We start from the raw sequence: 20,630 nt of genomic DNA on the forward strand, positions 1-20,630 counted from the left end.
CCCGCCCCGGAGCTGCGCGGCTCCGCCTCTTGCGCCGCGCACTTGGCGGAAGGTCCCGGGAGTCGTGGCGAGCGAGCGTATCTTGCGTGAGGGGGCGCCGCGCTTCTCCCCATCGGCAGGGAGGCGGGGCCCGAGGCGCCCCAGCGCGCAGGCGCCGACCTCATGCTGAGCAGCTTGTCTCGCGCCGTGGCCCGCGCCGCCGCCCGCTGCGCTCGTACCCCCCGGCCACCCGAGGCTCGCACCGCCGCCACCGCAGCCGCCATGTCCCGGGGCTCGCGGGCCACCTCAGGCTCCCCTGTCCGGCCCGCCACCGTGCTGGGCACCATGGAGATGGGGCGCCGCATGGACGCGCCCGCCAGCGCCGCGGCAGTGCGCGCCTTTCTGGAGCGCGGCCACACTGAGCTGGACACGGCCTTCATGTACAGCGACGGCCAGTCCGAGAGCATCCTGGGCGGCCTGGGGCTCGGGCTGGGCGGCGGCGACTGCAAAGGTAACTTCTGGCGCCCGCACACCGACCGCCTGTCCTCTCCCTGCACCGTGCAGTGCAGACCCGTCCCGCAGGACGCTGACCCGACCCCAGCCACGCGCCCTCCGCGGTCAGGGCCGACAGCTTCGCCCCGCCCCTGGGGCGCCCACCTCCCCTGGCCATCCCGCAGCTCTGTGAACACCCCGCGCCTCAAGTCCCTTGCACATCCAGCCCCGACAGCTGAACAGCGTTTTCTCCTGACCACCTTCCCCTCCGCTTCTTCGTCTGGGGATTGCAACTCGGTAACCCCCGAGCCTGATCTAGTCCTTGGCTTCCTACCCCAGTTGCTTTCTTAGTGCACCTCTCTGCGGCACTGGTCTCCAGAGTTATGCTATACCCCCCTCCAACCCTGCCAGGTGCCCATAACCGGTCCCCAGGCGCTCTGCCTATGCCCCTCTCCCCATTGTCCTCAACGCCCATGCGCTCCCCGAGAGCCCTTTTCTCATCCAGGTCTTTCATCAGTCCCCAGACTTTGTTCTGTTCAGTTGGCAGTACTCCTGGCTCTCTCAGGGAGAGCTGTAGCATTGCCATAGACCGGGCTGGGGGAGCAGGGGTGGTGGGTTAAAGAGTGGGGAGGCATGAGAGAGAGGGTAAGGCTTTTCTGTCCACTCCTGTAGCCCTATGCCAGCTTCATATGGAGCTATAGGAGGGAAAGTGTCTCTAACCCACCCGCAGGGAGCTCAGAGTCTAGTGGGGAAGATTGAAGCAAATAATTGCAGAGGAGCATAGAACAGGAAGCACTTTTAGGGAAGGCATGATGGGGCCAGGCAGAGGCCCTAGGGAAGGCTCAGAGAACACTGAGGCTGGGCCTTCAAGGAACAATAGTAGTTTGCTGGGCAGAGCATGAGTCAAAGTGTTATGAGAGGCTGAGGGCATAGCTGTGCCAAGACTGGTGTGTGGATGGCCAGGAGGCAGGTGTGCTTGAGTGGAGGATGTGTCTGTGGAGGGACGGTCCCTCATCAGCCTGATGCCACTGGAAGTGCCTAGGAGGGTGCCTGGCACATGGTGGGACCCAGTGAAGTCAAATGATACTATTACTGCCACACTCTGCCTCCTCTTTTCCATGCTGAGACTCTTTCTTCCCAGCCCTTGTGTCAGGGGCGTCCTCCTCTGGGTCCTCCTTAGATTCATAGCTTGGTGGATCTGGAGGAACAGACTTGGGAATGTGCATCTCAGACCCACACTCTCTCTAGTTCACCTGGGTGCCTCTCGTGACTAAGGAAGATTTTATTCCTGAATTGGTTTCTCCCCCTCCAGTCCTTCCCTGCTTCCTTCTTTGAGGCCAGGCACTCACAGAGTCAAAGTCCTCAGGTCAGACCCGAGGCAAGGTTCACACCAAGAATGCAGGGGGATTGAGAAATGTGGGGAATGGAAAAAATCTGGACGAGAAGCTGAGAGACTTGGTGTCTCCAACATCCAAGTGGTCTGATGACTCCCTCCCCTCTGGATTACTGAGTTGCGTTTGCCAGATATGGAAAGTGCAGGATCCAGAGAGCCAGCGTTCTTTTTTTTAATATATAAATTTATTTGTTTGTTTATTTTTGGCTGTGTTGGGTCTTCATTGCTGTGCGCGGGCTTTCTCTAGTTGCAAAGAGCGGGGGCTACTCTTCGTTGCGGTGCGCGGGCTTCTCATTGTGGTGGCTTCTCTTGTTGCGGAGCGCGAGCTCTAGGCATGCAGGCTTCAGTAGTTGTGGTGGGCTCAGTAGTTGTGGCTCGCGGGCTCTAGAGCTCAGGCTCAGTTGTTGTGGCGCACGGGCTTAGTCACTCTGCAGCATGTGGGATCTTCCCCGGCCAGGGCTCGAACCTGTGTCCCTTTGATTGGCAGGCAGATTCTTAACCACTGTGCCACCAGGGAATCTCCCAGAGAGCCAGCATTCTTTATAGCACTTCCAAGCTGCTTGCATGGCAGAACACTCTCTTGTTCTCATGGGGAGTGTGTCTCTACAGTGGGTATGCGGATGTGCACGCTTCCAGGAGTCTGGAAGGAGAGGGGGGAAACTGTCACTGCCTTCTGCTCATTTTGCCTTCTACCTCTCTCTCAAATGGATCTGCCAGTGGTTATGTTCAGCAGCTGCATCTCTTTCCTGAATTCCTGCAGCAGCCTCTTTACTTGTCCCCCTGTCTTCAGGCCTGCCCCCTCGACGTCTCTCTCTATATGGCAACCAGAGCGAACACAGCTGACCAGTTCACTCATAAAACCTTTGAATGATGGTATTTGAGAAAACCCGTTGGGATTAGGTCTGGACCCCCTTCTCTTGTCTCACATACCACTGCTCCCTGCCTGGAGTTTATAACTCAGAGTTGCACGTATGGCCTTCACGTACCGTGCTTTCTTGCCTTTGTGACTTTGTCCAAGTTCCCATCCTTCGGAATGTGCTTCCCACCCTTCCTTGTTGGCTGGGACTCTTCTTTTTTTTTTTTTTGGCCGTGCTGTGCAGCATGCGGGATCTTAGTTCCCCGAACAGGGATTGAACCCATGCCCCCTGCAGTGGAAGTGCAGAGTCTTAACCACTGGACCACCAGGGAAGTCCCAGGATGCTTTTTTGGAGACTCAACTTGTGGGGTCAGGAAGCCCTCCCTGGAATTCCCAGGTTGGCCACATAGGTCTCCTCTGGGCTCTACTGCACTTACATATTGTAACGTCACCTTCTAGCTTGTGACCTCCTTGAGGGCAGAAATTGAGTGTTTAGTTCATCTCTGTGCGCTTGGCCTCTACTACAAGGCTTGACACAGCTAGCAGTTTGGTGACTAATATAGCAGCAGTGAACATTGGGAACTCACACATGAGACATTATTGAATCCTCATGCTCTCCCTGTGAAGACAATTCCATTGTTATCATCCCCATTTTATAGATGAGAGAATTGAAACTCAGAGAACTTAAGTAATTTAGCCAGGGTCACATGGCTAGTAAGTGGTTACAATAAGTTTCTTAACCATTACATTCTTCCCACAAAGTGAAGATCGCTACCAAGGCCAATCCCTGGGAAGGGAAGTCGCTGAAGCCTGATAGCCTCCGGTCCCAGCTGGAGACGTCACTGAAGCGGCTGCAGTGTCCGCACGTTGACCTCTTCTATCTACATGCACCGGACCACGGCACCCCTGTGGAAGAGACACTGCGTGCCTGCCACCAGCTGCACCAGGAGGTGAGGACGGCCCCCCAGCTCCTCTGCTTGACCTGTCATTGCCCAGGAGAGTGGAGGCTCCAGGGCTGTCCCAGAGCAGAGCTGGGGACAGACCCCACTCCCAGGGTCCCCAGCCAGTCTCTCCTTCCTGGTGTTCTGGGCTGCAGTGGGTTCTGACCTTGGCCTCTCCCCCGCAGGGCAAGTTTGTGGAGCTTGGCCTCTCCAACTATGCCGCCTGGGAAGTGGCCGAGATCTGTACCCTGTGCAAGAGCAACAACTGGATCCTGCCCACCGTGTACCAGGTGAGGCCGGGGCTGCAGAGGCCTCTGTCTCCTGGGTGCCTGCTGATCCCGGGTCCTCGCGGCCCCTCCCACTCCCCCCCAATGTCCCCCCCCACCCCATGCCCTCTGCATAGCAGCCACCCCCCTGCCTCCCCTGCTCACAGCCTGTAGATGGCTCCCGGGTACCCTCAGCCCAGCCATTAGGCACCTGCTCTCTCCGGCCCAGGTTCCCCTTCCTGCCTGCTTCTCCCTCTGCAGTCAGCCTGGAACACTCCTCCCTGCTCCTCGTGGGAGCGAGTGCCCAGGTCTCGCTCAGATGCCTCTTCCTCTGGAAGCCTTCCCAACAGCCCAGCGGGGCCTCCCATCTCCAAACCCTATCTTCATACATTGAGCAAGTATGTGGGAGAATCTGCTATGATCACCGAACCCACCTTTATGTGATCGCCTGACCTCTGTCTTTGTTTTTAACTTGACTCTAACGTCTCTTGGGAGCAGAGACCTTGCTAGATACACTGGTGTTTGGGAACTCAGTGTCCAGCATACAACCGGCGCCTACAGATATGTGGGGAATGACATATCCCGTCCACTGTCCCTTCCTGGGGCCCGGCACCATCTCCCCTTCACCCAGCCACCACTGGTGATGTTGGAAATCATTGCTTAAGTCCTGGGCAGGTTTTGACTGAAGGTTTTTGAAGAAGACTGGGGTCCCCTGACCCGTGCACCCTCTCCAGCTGCCCCTTCTGCCCACAGGGCATGTACAACGCCACTACCCGGCAGGTGGAGACAGAGCTCTTCCCCTGCATCAGGCACTTTGGACTGAGGTTCTACGCCTACAACCCTTTGGCTGGTATGGGATATGGGCTGCTGTGGGGACGGGCTCCCCTCCCAGGTCCCGGGGGGCATTTCTGGTCCTGTTTCTCCCTATTCCTGACCCGGGGGCTACCCGGCCCCAGACCTGGGAAGCAGGGAAGGGTTTGACAGGAGGCTGCGCTGGGTCCTCCATCCCTCCGGGGTCCCCCACCATCACCCCCACTTCTGGTCCAGAGCAGTCTCTGGGAGCAGTGCCAGGGGATCTGATTACAACCTTCCCTCAGGGGGCCTGCTGACCGGCAAGTACAAGTATGAGGACAAGGACAGGAAGCAACCTGTGGGCCGCTTCTTTGGGACCAATTGGGCAGAGATCTACAGGAATCGGTGAGCTGGGGATGGGCTGCATCAGGGTGGGAGGAGTGGGAGGGGGTCCCCTTTATCTGAAATGGAGGAGTTCTAGGCTGCTTTCCTGGGTCTCCAAGCCGTCCCTTGCTGCCTGGACCTACCTCTTTTGATTCCTAGAGGAATTATGAAGCCCTCTATAGGGTTTCTTCTTGTTTTCTTGGGACCTCCGTGAGGAATGAGGATCCCTGGACCTTATGCCAGGTCTTCCAAGGCATCGCTCCGCCCCGAGGAGTGCTCGTCACCTGCAGATGGGGAAGGAGAGGGCCCTGGATGGAGGCTCAGCAGTCCTGGGGCCGAGCCACACCCCTGTACTTGCTGCCTGTTTCCCTAGGTAAAGTAAGGGCAGGCTTTGAGTCCTCAGGGGTAAAGATGTCATTGAGGTCTCTGGTGAGGGACCCAGCATCCTGGGTGTTTCAATAAAGCAGGAGACCCATTGCTAGAGGGGATACCAGCCCCTCCATGCTGCAGGGTTGGGGTGAGCGCAGCTGTCCTGTTTGACTCTTTGGCGGTGGCCCCCAGTGTGACCCCATGGTCCTGACCCCTGTGCTACCCTCCCCACCTGCTCAGCTTCTGGAAGGAACACCACTTCAAGGCCATTGCCCTGGTGGAGAAAGCCCTGCAGGCTGCGTATGGCCCCAGTGCCCCCAGCATGACCTCGGCCGCCCTCCGGTGGATGTACCACCATTCACAGCTCCAGGTAACCCATCGTTGCTGGAAGCCCCACTTCTTCTCCCTTCGGGAAGCCAGCATTACCTTCAGGTGATTTCTAAGTAGTTTTTCCCTCTGAAATTTCTCTTTGTTCCAGTTTTCATGGCAGCCTTCCTGTTGTTCTGAGTAGCTGTCCAAGTGCCAGGCCCTATAATGAGGGCTTTCCTAACATGGATTGAATTATTACCTAGGCCTGATGAAGTGTGATTATTCCAGTTTTACTGATAAGCAAACTGGGGTTCATACAGCTGTGAAAGAGATAGAAAATTATCACAGATTTGACTGTAAAACCCCGTGGTCTGGCTCCTCTGGGCGGAGGTGGGGTTTCCCTCTGTCTTTGGTGTCCCCTGTCTTCCTGGCTAAAATTTTTCTCCAGCATCAGCCTTACGTAGTTGCATAGTCTCTGACATGTATATAGTAGGTTTTCAATAAGTGGGAGCTCAGTGCTTTGCATGATTTCTCATTCCCATAGCCACGCTGAAAATTGAGAAGATTTGAGTCTCAGGGGGGTTAGATAGCTGAACCTAGTTTACACAGCTGCTGAGTGGCAGAACTGGGCTCTGAACTTCGGTCTGAATGAGGATGAGCAGTGTGGCAGCAGGAGGAAAGAAGACAGGGTTTGGGGTCACATAGTTACAGTTGTTGAAGGTACCTTAAGTGCTTTCTAGAACTATGTAGAGTATAAAGTTAAAAGATCAGGTCCCAGGTTTTGGCGGGGGCAAGGCTGTGGGTGGAGTGGGGGGAGCGTGTGTGACCGGGTCACTGTGGTGCGCTCGTGTGTTGACGTCTGGCCGTCTCCCCTTGCAGGGTGCCCACGGGGACGCGGTCATCCTGGGCATGTCCAGCCTGGAGCAGCTGGAACAGAACTTGGTGGCCACTGAAGAAGGGCCCCTAGAGCCAGCCATCGTGCAGGCCTTTGATCAGGCCTGGCACCTGGTTGCCCATGAATGTCCCAGCTACTTCCGCTAGGCCCCAACACAGCTCAAGCTGCCCAAGGTTTCTTCCTTTTCTGTCACCTCTTCTACTCTCTCCCCCTGGCCGGTCTTTGCCTTAAGCTGATTTAGCATGGTCTTTCTCCATTCTGGATCCATGCATTATTTTTCTAGATCCCTGCCTCACTCCCAGTTGCCTTCACAATGTGTAAAGGCTGGGGCTGAGCCCCATTCATGCATTTCCCGTCTGAATAAAGCAGGCACTTGACCTGGCTGTAGCCCAGGCCCGGAGTGAAGCCCACAGATTTGTCTCCTCAACTGCTTACGACTTGTTTCCACCCTGCCTGGGGGCTTCTTGCCAAAGGGGTAGAACCATGAGCTGGAGTCGTCTAAAGGCAGAGGCAGTGGGAGGGTCTTCCCAGCCTCCTGCCCTGAACCCAGCCTAACCCCTCAACAGCCAGGCTGCAGGTGGCCCTCACGCTTCTACACGCGACAGAAGAAAAGAGGGTCATATGCCCTGAGGTAGATTTTCTCTCATTCAGAATTACCTCATTAAATACTTAGAAATGGAATAATTTGGGCAAAAACCTACCGTTAGCGTCACCACGAAGAAGAATAAAACCTTCCAGGATGCTGTGGGACATTTTAACACACACTCATTTCAGCAGCGGCTTTACTCTTAGCTAAAGCCTCCTTTCTTCTGGTCTTCCACAGATTCTCAGCTCTGCTGCTGGGCCTCCTTTTGGTGGGAGTGGGCGTGGGCAGCCAGGACCCCCATTTCCCTCAGCAAATCCCTACCCCAAGTAAGGGCACCCAAGTCTGGAGAAGAAATGAAATCCCAGGTCCAGTGATTGCTGTTTGAACATTCCCAGGACAGAAAAATCACACCCTGGGTGAGAGGTAGGGTGTGGGCCAGGCAGCAGCAGTAGGCAGCATTTGGACCAGTCTCTTCAAGTGATGAAAGGGGCTCAACCTGGAAATGCAGACAAAACCGCCAATCAAAGACTCTGTTCTAAGGAAAGTCCTACCTGCCTTCTAGAAGGAGACACCTTTCAGATGAAGTTTTATTATTTGGAGTGAAGACACTCTCCTTTGTCTTCACCCATAATAAAATGGATGCTTCCCCAAGTGGGGTAATATCAGTTATTACCCCACTCACGTTAATAATAGTATCAGTTATTGTACAACAAGCCACCCCAAAATTGAGTTGCTGAAGATGACAAAATCTGAAATTGACCTAATAAGATTCAGTTCAAGCCCTATCAAAACCCCAGCTGGATTTTTTTTTTTTTTACAGAAATTGGCAAAATTTTTTAAAAATTCATATGGAAATTCAAGGGATACAGAATAGCCAAAACAAATTTAAACAAGAACAAAGTCCTCCAATTCCTGATTTCAAAGCTTACTACAAAGCTACAGAATAAAAGCAGTATGGGACTGGCACAAGGGTAGACATATAGATCGATGGAACAGAATTGAGAGTCCAGAAGTAAGTCCATAATAGCTAAAAAATAGAGACAGCTCAAATGTCCATCAGCTGATGAATGGATAAATAAAAAGTGGTATATCCATACCATGGACTATTATTTGGCGATAGAAATGAAGTAATGAAACATCTACAATGTGGATGAACCTTGAAGATGCTATCCCAAGTGAAAGATGACAGTTCCAAAAGGCCTCATATTGTGTGATCTGATTTGCGTGAAATGTCTGAAATAGGCAAATCTATTGGAGACAGAAAGTAGATTAGTGGTTGCCTAGGGCTGGGGGGGGGGGTTGGGAGGAAATGGAGATTAACTGATAATGAGTACAGGTTTCTTTGGGGGGTGATGAAAATGCTCTAAAGTTGATTGTGTTGGTTGTACAATGCTGAATACACTAAGAAAAAAAAAAAACATTGAATTGTACACTTTAAATGGGTGTATAGGGACTTCCCTGGTGGTGCAGTGGTTAAGAAATCACCTGCCCATTCAGGGGACACAGGCTTGATCCCTGATTCAGGAAGATCCCACATGCCGTGGAGCAGTTAAGCCCATGCGCCACAACTACTGAGCCTGCACTCTAGAGCCCGTGAGCCACAACTGCTGAGCCCACGTGCCACAACTACTGAAGCCTGCACCCCTAGAGTCTGTGCTCCACAACAGGAGAAGCCACCACAATGAGAAGCCCGTGCACCACAACGAAGAGTAGCCCCTGCTCGCCGCAACTAGAGAAACCCCATGCGCAACAACGAAGACCCAACGCAGCCAAAAATAAAAATAAATAAATAAAATAAGTGGGTGTATAATAATGTGGATTATGTCTCAATAAAGCTGTTTTTTTAAAAAAAAAAAAAAAACCACACACACAGTCATTTAGCTCAGAAGTCTGCTGTTTGGCAGGGCTCAGTGGGGAATACTCATCTGTTCCCCTGTGTCTGAGAAGTGCCGTTACAGCTGGAGGCTAAAATCACCTGCAGGCTAATTCACATGTCTTAACAATTAATGCTGATTGTCAGCTGTTGTCATCACTTACATGTGACCCCTCCATGTGGCCTGGGCTTCCCCACAGCATGTGCTGCTGGCTTCCAAGGGCAGGCATCCCTCTTGCCTCATGGAGGAGTGTCCGAGTTATGTTGTAAAAAGAGGATGTGAGAGAAACAGATGGTCATCTTTGGAAGATAAACTCTTTCTCAGGGAGCAATGGTCCTATGTGGTCAAGTCAAGAAGATGAGCCACTTGACTGGTCAGGAGACCTTTAGTCCCAAGTGTCTCCATCAGGGATGCGTCATCTGCTAGGTCATTTCCCATCTGTTAGATCCTTTTGGGATCTAACATACATATTTGATGGTCACTTGAATTCAGCCGTTTCATTACTAAAGAGCTTTTTCTTTTTTCTTTTTTAATATTATTTATTTATTTATTTTGGTTGCATTGGGTCTTAGTTGCAGCATGCAAGATCTTTAGTTGTGGCATGTGGTCTTCTCAGTGTGGCATACAGACTTAGTTGCAGCATGAATGCAAGATCTAGTTCCCCAACCAGAGATCGAACCCAGGCTCCCTGCATTGGGAGCATGGAGTCTTACCCACTGGGCCACCAGGGAAGTCCCTACTAAAGAACTTTTTCAAAAGACAAAGGAACAGAGTTGGATCTGGAAAGTGACAAACATACTTAACCAACCTCAAGAACTAGAGACTTGTGTACCATATAGAAGACCAGAAAAATGAGTTGGTATAGATTTTGTATACTCGAATCAATGTGACAGAAAGGGGACTCCTGAAGTTAAAGGCTCGAGGGAGGGCATCTGGCTGACCTATGTGCTTCCTCTGCATTCTGGCCTGCTTGTTACTAGTGGTTGTGATGGTTAATTCACCAGTGTCTCAAATTTGCATTCTGAATACATTTTAGAAGCAGTAAGGAAGGTCGGAATGTCAAGATCCTTAATTGCTTATGAGAAAATACATTTCTCCTCCATATGTTTTTATTTTTTAATTTTTTTAACACCCCTTCTGCCTCAGCACTCTTCTAGGTATAATAAAACAACCCTGACTTTCCCAACTTTCACACAAGAAGCTTTTTGAAAATCTTTATTGCTTCCCAAGAATCTTTCCAATTCCATATTGGAGAGACTTGTACTTAATAACAAATGCTCTTACTAGGGATATTAATAGTAATAGTAAATACCAGTTGTTAAAGAATTTTCTTGTGGTTGTTATCAAAGTGGAAAATGGCATTGTAGGAGTAGAGAATGATCAATGAATATACGAGTAAGTCAATATTCTGTAGTCTCATGATAATATAAGGAAAACTTAATTCCACTGTGGTCTGTATCAGAGGTCAGCAATCTTTTCTGTAAAGGGCCAGGTAGTAAGTATTATATTTTGTGGGTGTCAGTCCATTTGGGCTGCTAAAACAAAATACAACAGATTGAGTAGCTTATAAACAGTAGACATTTCTCAGTTTTGGAGGCTAGAAGTGTAAGATGAAGGCATCAGCAGATTTGGTGTCTGGTGAGAACCTGCTTTCTGGTTCATAGGCAGCCATCTTCTTGCTGTGTTCTCATTTGGCAGAAGGGGTAAGGGAGCTCTATGGGGTTTCTTTTATAAGGGCACTAATCCCACTCATGAGGGCTCCACCCTCATAACCTAAGAATTTCCCAAAGGCCCCACCTCCTGATACCATCACTTTGGTGATTAGATCAACATGTGAATTTGTATAGTGACTGTTATAAGTGCCACCCAACCAATTAGTGGATTAGCCCTAAACTAACCCACAAACATTCAGTCCACATCAGCAGGCCATATGTTCTCTGTTGCAGTGATTCAACTCTGCCTTTGTAGTGAGGAAGCAGCCACAGGTGATAAGTAAATAGATACGGCTTTTTTCCAAATTTCCAATAAAACTTTATTTGTGAAAACTGGCAGTGAGTCAGATTTGGCCCATGGGCAACAGTTTGCAGACTCCTGGTCTATACTGTATGAACTGAATTACATAGTGATAGAGAGCTTCTAACAGTGAAATTGTAAGCCAGGTGCTCTCAAAATGCGGTCTCAGGGCCGGCAGCATCAGCATCAGCATCGTTGGGGAACTTGTTAGAAATGCAAATTACTGTGCCTCATGCTTGACCTACTAAATCAGAAACTCTAGTGGATGGGGCCCTGCAATTTGTTTTAAGCAGCCCTTCAGGTAATTCTGATGCACACTTGTTTGAGAACCACTGTTGGTTTTTAATTTAATAAGATTATTTTTAACAAACACTGTGATGCACGAAGATTTGTAAGTATATATATGGCCATTGCAAAAACATGTTTATCTTCACTGTTGAACTTTATAACTGAATTTAAAATACCATTCACAGTAGTGTCACCTTCAACAAAAAGAACTTCCAAAAGCTTTACTTTGATTCCATGAATTGGGTGGAAAATTTTTAATTATTATTGGAATTGACTGATTTTCTATTTGAAGTATCTGACACTGATACAAAACTGGCATTATTTTCTATTTGTGAAGTATTTCTATTCTTGATACCACACATCAGCAGCTGCTGCTTTACTCCTCTGACATGCATAAGAAACCGTAGAATGAAAAATGAGCGAATTTAATTGAGAAGAATAATTATATAATCTAGATCAAAAGTTATACGTGAGGACTTCCCTGTTGGCACAGTGGTTAAGAATCCGCCTGCCAATGCAGAGGACATGGGTTCGAGCCCTGGTCTGGGAAGATCCCACATGCCGCGGAGCAACTAAGCCCGTGTGCCACAACTACTGAGCCCACACGCCACAACTACTGAAGCCCACGTGCCTAGAGCCCATGCTCCGTAGCAAGAGAAGCAAGCCACCGCAATGAGAAGCCCGCACACAACGAAGGGTAGCCCCCACTCGCTGCAACTAGAGAAAGCCTGCACACAGCAACAAAGACCCAACGAAGACAAAAAAAAAAAGTTATACATGATAAGAAAATGGACTTTCTACATTGTACAAGATAAACCATCATCTTTCACAACTAAAGATCCCTCATGCCGCAACTAAAGATCCCTCATGCTGCAATGAAGATCCACATGCCGCAACTAAGACCCAGCGCAGCCAAATAAATATTTTTTCAAAAAAGATAAATCATCATCTTCTGACACAATCTTCTACTTTAAAAATTAGCAGTTATTTTGAGATGCTCATGCCACTTGTCTTAGTCTGTTTGGGCTGCTATAACAAAACATAGACTGGGTGGCTTAAAAAACATTTATTTCTTACAGTTTTGGAGGCTGGAAGGTCCCAGATGGAGGCGCCAGCATATTCGGAGTCTGTGAGGGCCTCTTCCTGGTTGGACAGCCTCTTTTTGCTGTGTCCTCACATGGCTAAGGAAGAGATCTCTAGTCTCTTCCCCTTCTTCTGAGGACACTAATTCCATCACGGGGGTGCCACTCTCACACCTGATCTAAACCTAGTCACTTCCCCAAGGCCCCACCTCCCAACACCATCACTTTAGGGTTAGGGTTTCAACATATGAATTTGGGGGGGATACAGACATTTAGTCTGTAACACCAGTTCAGGTTTGTGTTTTCTGCTTTTCATGTGGCCGGTGGTGTTGTTACATTCCCCATGGTAGATGGTAAATGTTAACGGATATACTACAAGCAAATTATATGTTTATTATCAACTTTCTTGAGAAATGGAAATCTAGTATTTAATATTTGATTAGCTAGGCATCTGGCCTTTCCGAACTGACAATTGCTTTGGCTCTGATCCTTTGGCTAACCCTGTTAGAATAATAGCTGTTCTGTGCTGATGCGCAAAGCCTGAGAAAAAAGCCTAGATTTATGCTGAGGTTGAGGGAAAAAAGGATTCTCCCTAGAGGTTCCCCTCATGTAAAGTTATATTGCTGTGGCTTGTTGTTAAAGGGATTGGTACTATGGCCTGAAACTGAACTTAATATGAGAGCTTTTGAGTATTTTGTCTGGCATACAGTGGTGATTCCCTTACTGAACTGCCTTGTTGATTAGTGCGTTTAGAATTATTTCCGCAAGGTGCAAATGCTTTGATGTGCTGGTTAGAAGCATTCATGATCCCTATGGAATTGCCTCCATAAATTCAGCAGAAAGCGTTAAGGGGGATTGCCTATATTCCAAAGTCTTTACAAGTCAAAGAATTGTAACAGTACAACATACAGGAGAGAAAAAAGTACCCTCCTCATTCAAGGATTGCTACAATGCTGTCTCTCAGTTTAATAGCCTTATCTCTGGAAAGAGACAGTTGTGCTTGGCAAATCATTGTGGACAAATGGGGTTTAAGTAAAAAGTGGCCACTCTTGCTCCATCAGCAGTGAACATTGGTGATTGAATTGTTGCCACTACTGGCACTTGGTATGTGACCCTGGATTTTGCTGAAGTCTTCTTTTCTTTCACCTGGCAGTGTATGCAGTACACATTCTCTTCCTTTCACTGGGTTATTTAAAATTCACCTGTATTATTTCATTAATTGGGCACAAAAAAACACTTGTACAATAATATATGCTAATAGATGTCCAAACATCCCATTACAATAATGAAATTAAGCAGTATATTCCGATAGTGACCCCCTCATTGCATGCTATCCAAACCCAGCTGGATAAAAATGAACAGGTCTCAAATGAGGACAAATCCAAGCCATATCCTTTAAGTAATCTTTATGTGGGGCTATTTAAGTAGCTTCCAAAGGCATTTCACAGCGTGTATAAGACAAATTATTACCTCATGGCCCCCAAACATGAAGGATAAAGCCTAACATTGCGATACCTGAGGACAGCACATTCTAACCTGGAAATTCTATTAAATCTTCTGTATCAAGGTATCAGATAAACGTCTGAGTGTGAAAGGAGCCTCCTAAAGTAAGAAAGCTTTGAAAGTGTTCTAGATGGCAGCAAAGCAAGCTCTTCTTTTTATCCCATTCAAACCCCAAAGAATTATAGGTATTTATAATAATCACATCACTGCTTAGAGGCTTTGGCATTTAGACACTGCTGGTATTTGTTGTCCCCTGAACTTTGAACTTGATCCTTCTGGTGCACAGTGCATACCCTTTGAGCTAATCTATTACTAGAGGCTAATAAAGAAATTGTCTTGTTTAAAAGGAAGCTCTGGGGACTTCGCTGGTGGCGCAGTGGTTAAGAATCAACCTGCCAATGCAGGGGACATGGATTCAACCCCTGGTCCGGGAAGATCCCACGTGCTGCGGAGCAACTAAGTCCGTGTGCCACAGCTACTGAGCCTACGCTCTAGAGCCCACGAGCCTCAACTACTGAGCCCACGTGCCACAACTACTGAAGCCCACGTGCCTAGAGCCTGTGCTCCGCAACAAAGAGAAGCCACGGCAATGAGAAGCCTGTGCATCACACCGAAGAGTAGCCCCTGCTCTCAGCAACTAGAGAAAGACCGCGGGCAGCGACGAAGACCCAACGCAGCCCAGAATAAATAAATAAATCTATTTAGAAAAAAAAAAAAAGGAAGCTCTACCTGCTGTATAAAATAAATAAATAAAAGGAAGCTCTAATTCTCCAATTCAACATTCTCATCCTTAATAATAAGTTCTTTCTGAATCAAAACCATGTAAGTTGGGTCATGTCCAAAAAAGAATTATTGTGATGTATTAGAAGATCCAGTCAAGGACAAAGCCTGGTCCTTAGGTATTTTCATGAATAAGCAGTTGTCCACCCTATAGAGACAGAGAATATCTCAACTTCTGCTTTACCCAGATGAATGGCGCTATGGATCCTTAGGTAGAAGACTTGTCCAGTGATAAGGAAGCATGATTCAGACAGTGGAGCAATGTAGCCACCAACCATGATGGTAAACTAATTGGTTTTTTAAGTTATTTTAATTTTACCTATTCTCATGGGGAATGTATCTCATTGTGGTTTTAATTTGTGTTTAGGAATAATATAAATCTTTAACAACCAGGTTTATTGAGGTATAACTTACATACAATAAAAGTCACCAATTTTAAGTGTGTAGTTGGTCCCTTATGCTACTTTGTAGTCAATTACATCCCTCAAACTCTGCTCCTAGAAACCACTACTCTGCTTTCTGTCACTATTAATTTGCCTTTTCTAGAATTTTATAAAAGTGGAATCATGTAATACATAGTCTTTTGTGTCTGGATTCTTTCACTTAGCATGATTTTTTTTTTCCCTGCCACGTGGCATGTGGGATCTTAGTTCCCCGACCAGTGATCAAACCTGTGCCCCCTGCAGTGGAAGTGTGGAGTCCTAACCACTGGACCACCAGGGAAGTCCCATAGCATGATATTTCTGAGATTCATCCATGTTGTTGTGTATACCAGTAGTTCATTCCTTTTTATTGCTGATTATATCATATTCCATTGTATGGGTATACCACAAGTTAATTGGTTGTTTCCGGTCTGGGGCTCTTGTGAATGAGCTTACATAAACATTTGTGTGTAAGTATTTGAACGTATGATTTTATTTTTATTCGGTACACATCTAGAAGTGGGAGTGCTAAATCATATGTAAAGTGTATTTGTAACTTTATTTTTTAACATGCCAAAATGACCTCTGCTTACAGGAAGATGAAATAGACATACTTTTCCTTATTCCTCCTACTAAGTACAAATAAAAACCCTGGACACCATGCATAACACAAACATGAGAAGACTCTGAAAGGCAGAAAGGAGAACCCAGACTAGCTAGGGACCTCAGTACCCAAGGAATGACAGAGGTGAGTTTCCTAAGTTTTCTTTTTCCTTATATACCCCAAACTCAGAGCTGACAAAGCCAACAACCTGGAAATGCTGACTGACATAGACAGAAAAAGCCCCAACAAAAGCCTGCTTTCTCTAGCCAAAGAACTAGGAAAGGGGCATCCTGGCAAGACAGAAAAGTGTACTCCAGCCAAACATCATAGAATAAAAACTGTGGCCTCCCTTACTATCACTCATGCCAGCAAATACTGAGAAAAGAAGGAAGTGGTGCAACAATTTTTCAAGTGCTGAAAGAAAAGAATCATCAACCCAGAATCCTGTACCCAGCAAATATGTCCTTCTGGAATGAAGGGGGAATCAAGACATTCTCAGATGAAGAAAAACTACAACTTTGTTGTCAGCAGATCCACACTAAGTGAATAGCTAAAGGAAGTTCTCTAAACAAACAAACAAATAGAAAATGAGGAAAGAGGGAATCTTGGAGCATCAGGAAGGAAGAAAAAACATGGTAGCAGAATACAGGTAAATAAAATAGGTCTTCCTTCCCTTAAGTTTTCGAAATTACATTTGATGGTTGAAGCAAAAATTATAACACTGATGTGGTTCTAAATGCATGTAGAAGAAATATTTAAGACTATTATAAACAGAGGAGAGTGAAGGAATGGAAAGGGAGTTAAGGTTTCTACACTTAAACTTGTAAAATGATGCCACCAGTTGATTGTTGCTCTAGAGCAATCTTAAAGAGCGATACAGGTGCTTCCCTGGTGGCGCAGTGGTTAAGAATCCATCTGCCAATGCAGGGGACATGGGTTTGATCCCTGGTCCAGGAAGATCCCACATGCCATGAAGCAACTAAGCCCGTGTACCACAACTACTGGGCCCGAGTTCCACAACTACTGAGCCTGCGTGCCTAGAGCCTGCGAGCCACAACTACTGAAGCCCACATGCCTAGAGCCCATGCTCTGCAACAGGAGAAGCCACCACAGTGAGGAGCCTGTGCACCACAACGAAGAGTAGCCCCCGCTTGTCGCAACTAGAGAAAGCCTGCGCGCAGCAACAAAGACCCAACACAGCCAAAAATAAATAAATAAAATAAATAAATTTATATTTAAAAAATCTATACAAAGAGAAATACTCAAAAACACTGTAATTAAATCAGAATATAATTCTTTAAAAAATGTTCAGTTAACCTAGAGGAAAGCATAAAAAAAAAAAGAAACAAACAAAAAACTGAGACTAAGGAATTCCCTGGTGGTCCAGTGATTAAGACTCCATGCTTCCACTGCAGGGTGCCTGGGTTCGATCCTGGTCGGGGAACTAAAGCCATGTGGTGTGGGGGGAAAAAAAGAGAATAAAACAAAACCAAAAATAAAATGTCAGACTTAAGCCCTAACTTGTAAATAATTACATTAATGGTAAATGGCCTAAATATATCATTTCAAAGACAGAGCTTAGTAGAGTGGATTTTAAAAAATGACCTTACGGGCTTCCCTGGTGGCGCAGTGGTTGAGAGTCCGCCTGCCGATGCAGGGGACACGGATTCGTGCCCCGGTCCGGGAAGATCCCACATGCCGCGGAGCGGCTGGGCCCGTGAGCCATGGCCGCTGAGCCTGTGCATCTGGAGCCTGTGCTCTGCAACGGGAGAGGCCACAACAGTGAGAGGCCCACATACCGAAAAAAAAAAAAAAAAGACCTTACTACATGCTTTCTACAGAAACTCACTTAAAATATAATGATATAGGCAGGTTGAAAGTGAAAGGATGGTGAAAGTTGTATCATGCAAACATGAATCAAGAGCAAGCCAACATGGCTATATAGGTATCTAAGAAAGTAGACTTCAGAACAAAGAAAACTATCAGAGACACAGAGGGACATTATATAATGATGAAAAGAGTCAACCCATCAAGGAATAGCAATCCTAAATGTTTAAACACCAAAGAGAGCTGCCAAAATATGTGAAGAAAAAATTGATAGACATGAAAATAGAAAGAGATAAATCCACAATTATAATTGGAGGGGACCTCCCTGGTGGTCCAGCGGGTAAGACTCTGCGCTCCCATTGCATGGGGCCCGGGTTCAATCCCTGGTCAGGGAACTAGATCCCACATGCCACAACTAAAAAAAAGATCCCATGTGCCACAACTAAAGATCCCATGTGCCACAACTAAGACCTGGTGGAGCCAAAATAAATAAATATTTTTTTAAAAAGTTTGTAATTGGAGGGCTTCCCTGGTGGCGCAGTGGTTGGGAGTCTGCCTGCCGATGCAGGGGACGCAGGTTTGTGCCCCGGTCTGGGAAGGTCCCACATGCCGCGGAGCAGCTGGGCCTGTGAGCCGTGGCTGCTGAGCCTGCGCGTCCGGAGCCTGTGCTCCGCAGCGGGAGAGGCCACAGCAGTGGGGGGCCCGCGTACCGCAAAAAAAAAAAAAAAAAAAAAAAAAAAAATTGTAATTGGAGAATTCAACACCCGTCTCTTAACAACAGGTAGAACAACTACCAGAAATCAGCAAGGATATAGAAGAACTCAAAGGAGTCATCAACCAGCAGATCTAATCAACATTTATAGGACACTCCACCTAACAAAAATAGTATCTTGCAAGATGTTGCTACTGAGGGAAACTGGGAAAAGGGAACAAGGTATCTCTTTGTATTATTTGTTACAATGGTATATGAATCTAAAATTTTCTCAAAAATTAAAAAGTTTAATTAAAAAAAGGAATACCTGGGCTTCCCTGGTGGCGCAGTGGTTGAGAGTCCACCTGCCGTTGCAGGGGACACGGGTTCGTGCCCCGGTCCGGGAAGATCCCACATACCGCGGAGCGGCTGGGCCCGTGAGCCATGGCTGCTGAGCCTGCGCGTCTGGAGCCTGTGCTCCACAACAGGAGAGGCCACAACAGTGAGAGGCCCGCGTACCGCAAAAAAAAAAAAGGAATACTTGTACTTTTCTTCTCATTTAAACGTACAGCTGACCCTGAACAACGTGGAGGTTAGGGGTGCTGACCCTCCTCACAGTCGAAAATCTGCATATAACTTGTAATCAGCCCTCTGCATATGAGGTTCCTCTGTATCCATGGTTCCCTCTTCTGCACCAGAGATTCTACATCCCCAGATTCAACAAACCTTGGATTGTGCAGTATTGTAATATTTACCATTGAAAAAAATCTACGTATAAGTGGACCTGCGTAGTTCAAACCTATGTTGTTCAAGGGCCAACTGTAGTCAGAAGGTTATACATATTAACCTTATACTCAAGAGCTCTGTATTTAGGATGTACACAACATAATCTGAGACTTAAAAATTCTATCTTGATTGATTCAGGCAAAGGTCATCAATAGATGAAACCATAAGATGAAAGATCCATGGGAACTTTACAGCGGGGGGAACAGGTTGACACCACATGAACCCACTGCTTGCTCTCAGCATTATTAGGAGTGAGTCAACCATGCTGTTTGTGTCTCCGTGATGTGATGCATCAGGAAGTACACAGTACCATTGATGCAGCATTCTTACAAAAAAATTAAAAAAAGGTGAGCTAGAATATAATCTAGCCTTTAGCACTACCTTCCATTTGACAAAAAGTATGAGGAACAAGTTAAATGAACTATGACTATGCAAAAAGAAGTGGGACATGCTATAGCACAACTAATAGGTCTCTTCCATAAGCAAATGCATAAAAAGGGGTGAGACTGAAGTTTAAAATAGACTTTTGCAATATAACAAACAAATGTAATGTGTAAACCATGTTTGATCCTAATTCAAGCCAACTGAAACTTTTTTAAAAAACAGGGATATTTGAATATGGATGTGGTATTAAGTGACACAAAAGAATTGTTCATTTTTTTTAGTGTGACAATGGCATTGTAGTTATGTAAGAAATTGCCTGTTATAACACACGCACACTGAACTATGTTGGCATAAATAGTATCTCCAGCACAACATTGAAGAAAAGGGGTAAGAGCAGATATCATTGACTGGTTACCAATCTTAGGGGGAAAGTTTTTTCACTATTAAATATAATGTCAGCTATATGTTTTTTGTATATGCCCTTTATCAGTTTGGGGAAACTCCCTTTTCTTCTTAGTTTTTTTCTTTTTTTTCCCCCTTCTTTCTTCATGAATAGGTATTGAATTTTGTTAAATGCTTTTTTTGCATCAATTGCGATGATGATATGGGTTTTCTTTTTTGGTCAGTATAGTAAACTATATTGATTTTCAAATATAAAGCCCACTGTATTCATGGGATGAAATTCACTGAGAAGTGATGTATTATCCTTTTTATATATCACTGTATTCGCTTGGTCAAAGGTTTTCATATGTAGGTTCATGAAGATTAATGGGGTTTTTGCTGAGTCATACAGTAATTGTATATTTAACTTTATAAAAACTCAGTTATCTGTTTAAAAGTTATCTGTATTGTCTGTCTCAGATAATTGTTTCAGGTGGAAAGTATTCTTTGAGTTTCCATTTTGAATGTGTTTGGACTAAACAAACAATAAACTGATGTCTGCAGTAAAAAAAATAATAATAATAAAAATAATAATAATAATACTTTCCACCTGAAACTCACTTATCTGACAAAGTCTTTTATATTCATCCTCGCGTTTACCATTTCCAGCACTCTTCACTTTTTGTGTGTGTAAATCCAACTTTTCTTCCGTCTAAAGAATTTTTTTAAATAT

At 46.5% G+C, this 20,630-nt stretch overlaps 1 protein-coding gene across 1 annotated transcript; it reads left to right on the forward strand.

Annotated features, from left to right (window-relative positions):
- The first annotated feature begins 62 nt into the window (after positions 1-62).
- On the forward strand, positions 63-7,569 carry AKR7A2 (aldo-keto reductase family 7 member A2). The gene is made up of 7 exons (XM_082856735.1): positions 63-490; positions 3,483-3,670; positions 3,847-3,951; positions 4,681-4,777; positions 5,025-5,124; positions 5,713-5,842; positions 6,661-7,569. Exons 1-7 carry the CDS (start codon positions 163-165, stop codon positions 6,820-6,822), a joined length of 1,110 nt encoding a protein of 369 aa, XP_082712861.1. The 5' UTR covers positions 63-162; the 3' UTR covers positions 6,823-7,569.
- Positions 7,570-20,630: the final 13,061 nt, after the last annotated feature.

The sequence above is a fragment of the Leucopleurus acutus genome, assembly GCF_964270905.1.
Source record: "Leucopleurus acutus genome assembly, chromosome: 2".
Lineage (NCBI taxonomy): Eukaryota > Metazoa > Chordata > Mammalia > Artiodactyla > Delphinidae > Leucopleurus > Leucopleurus acutus.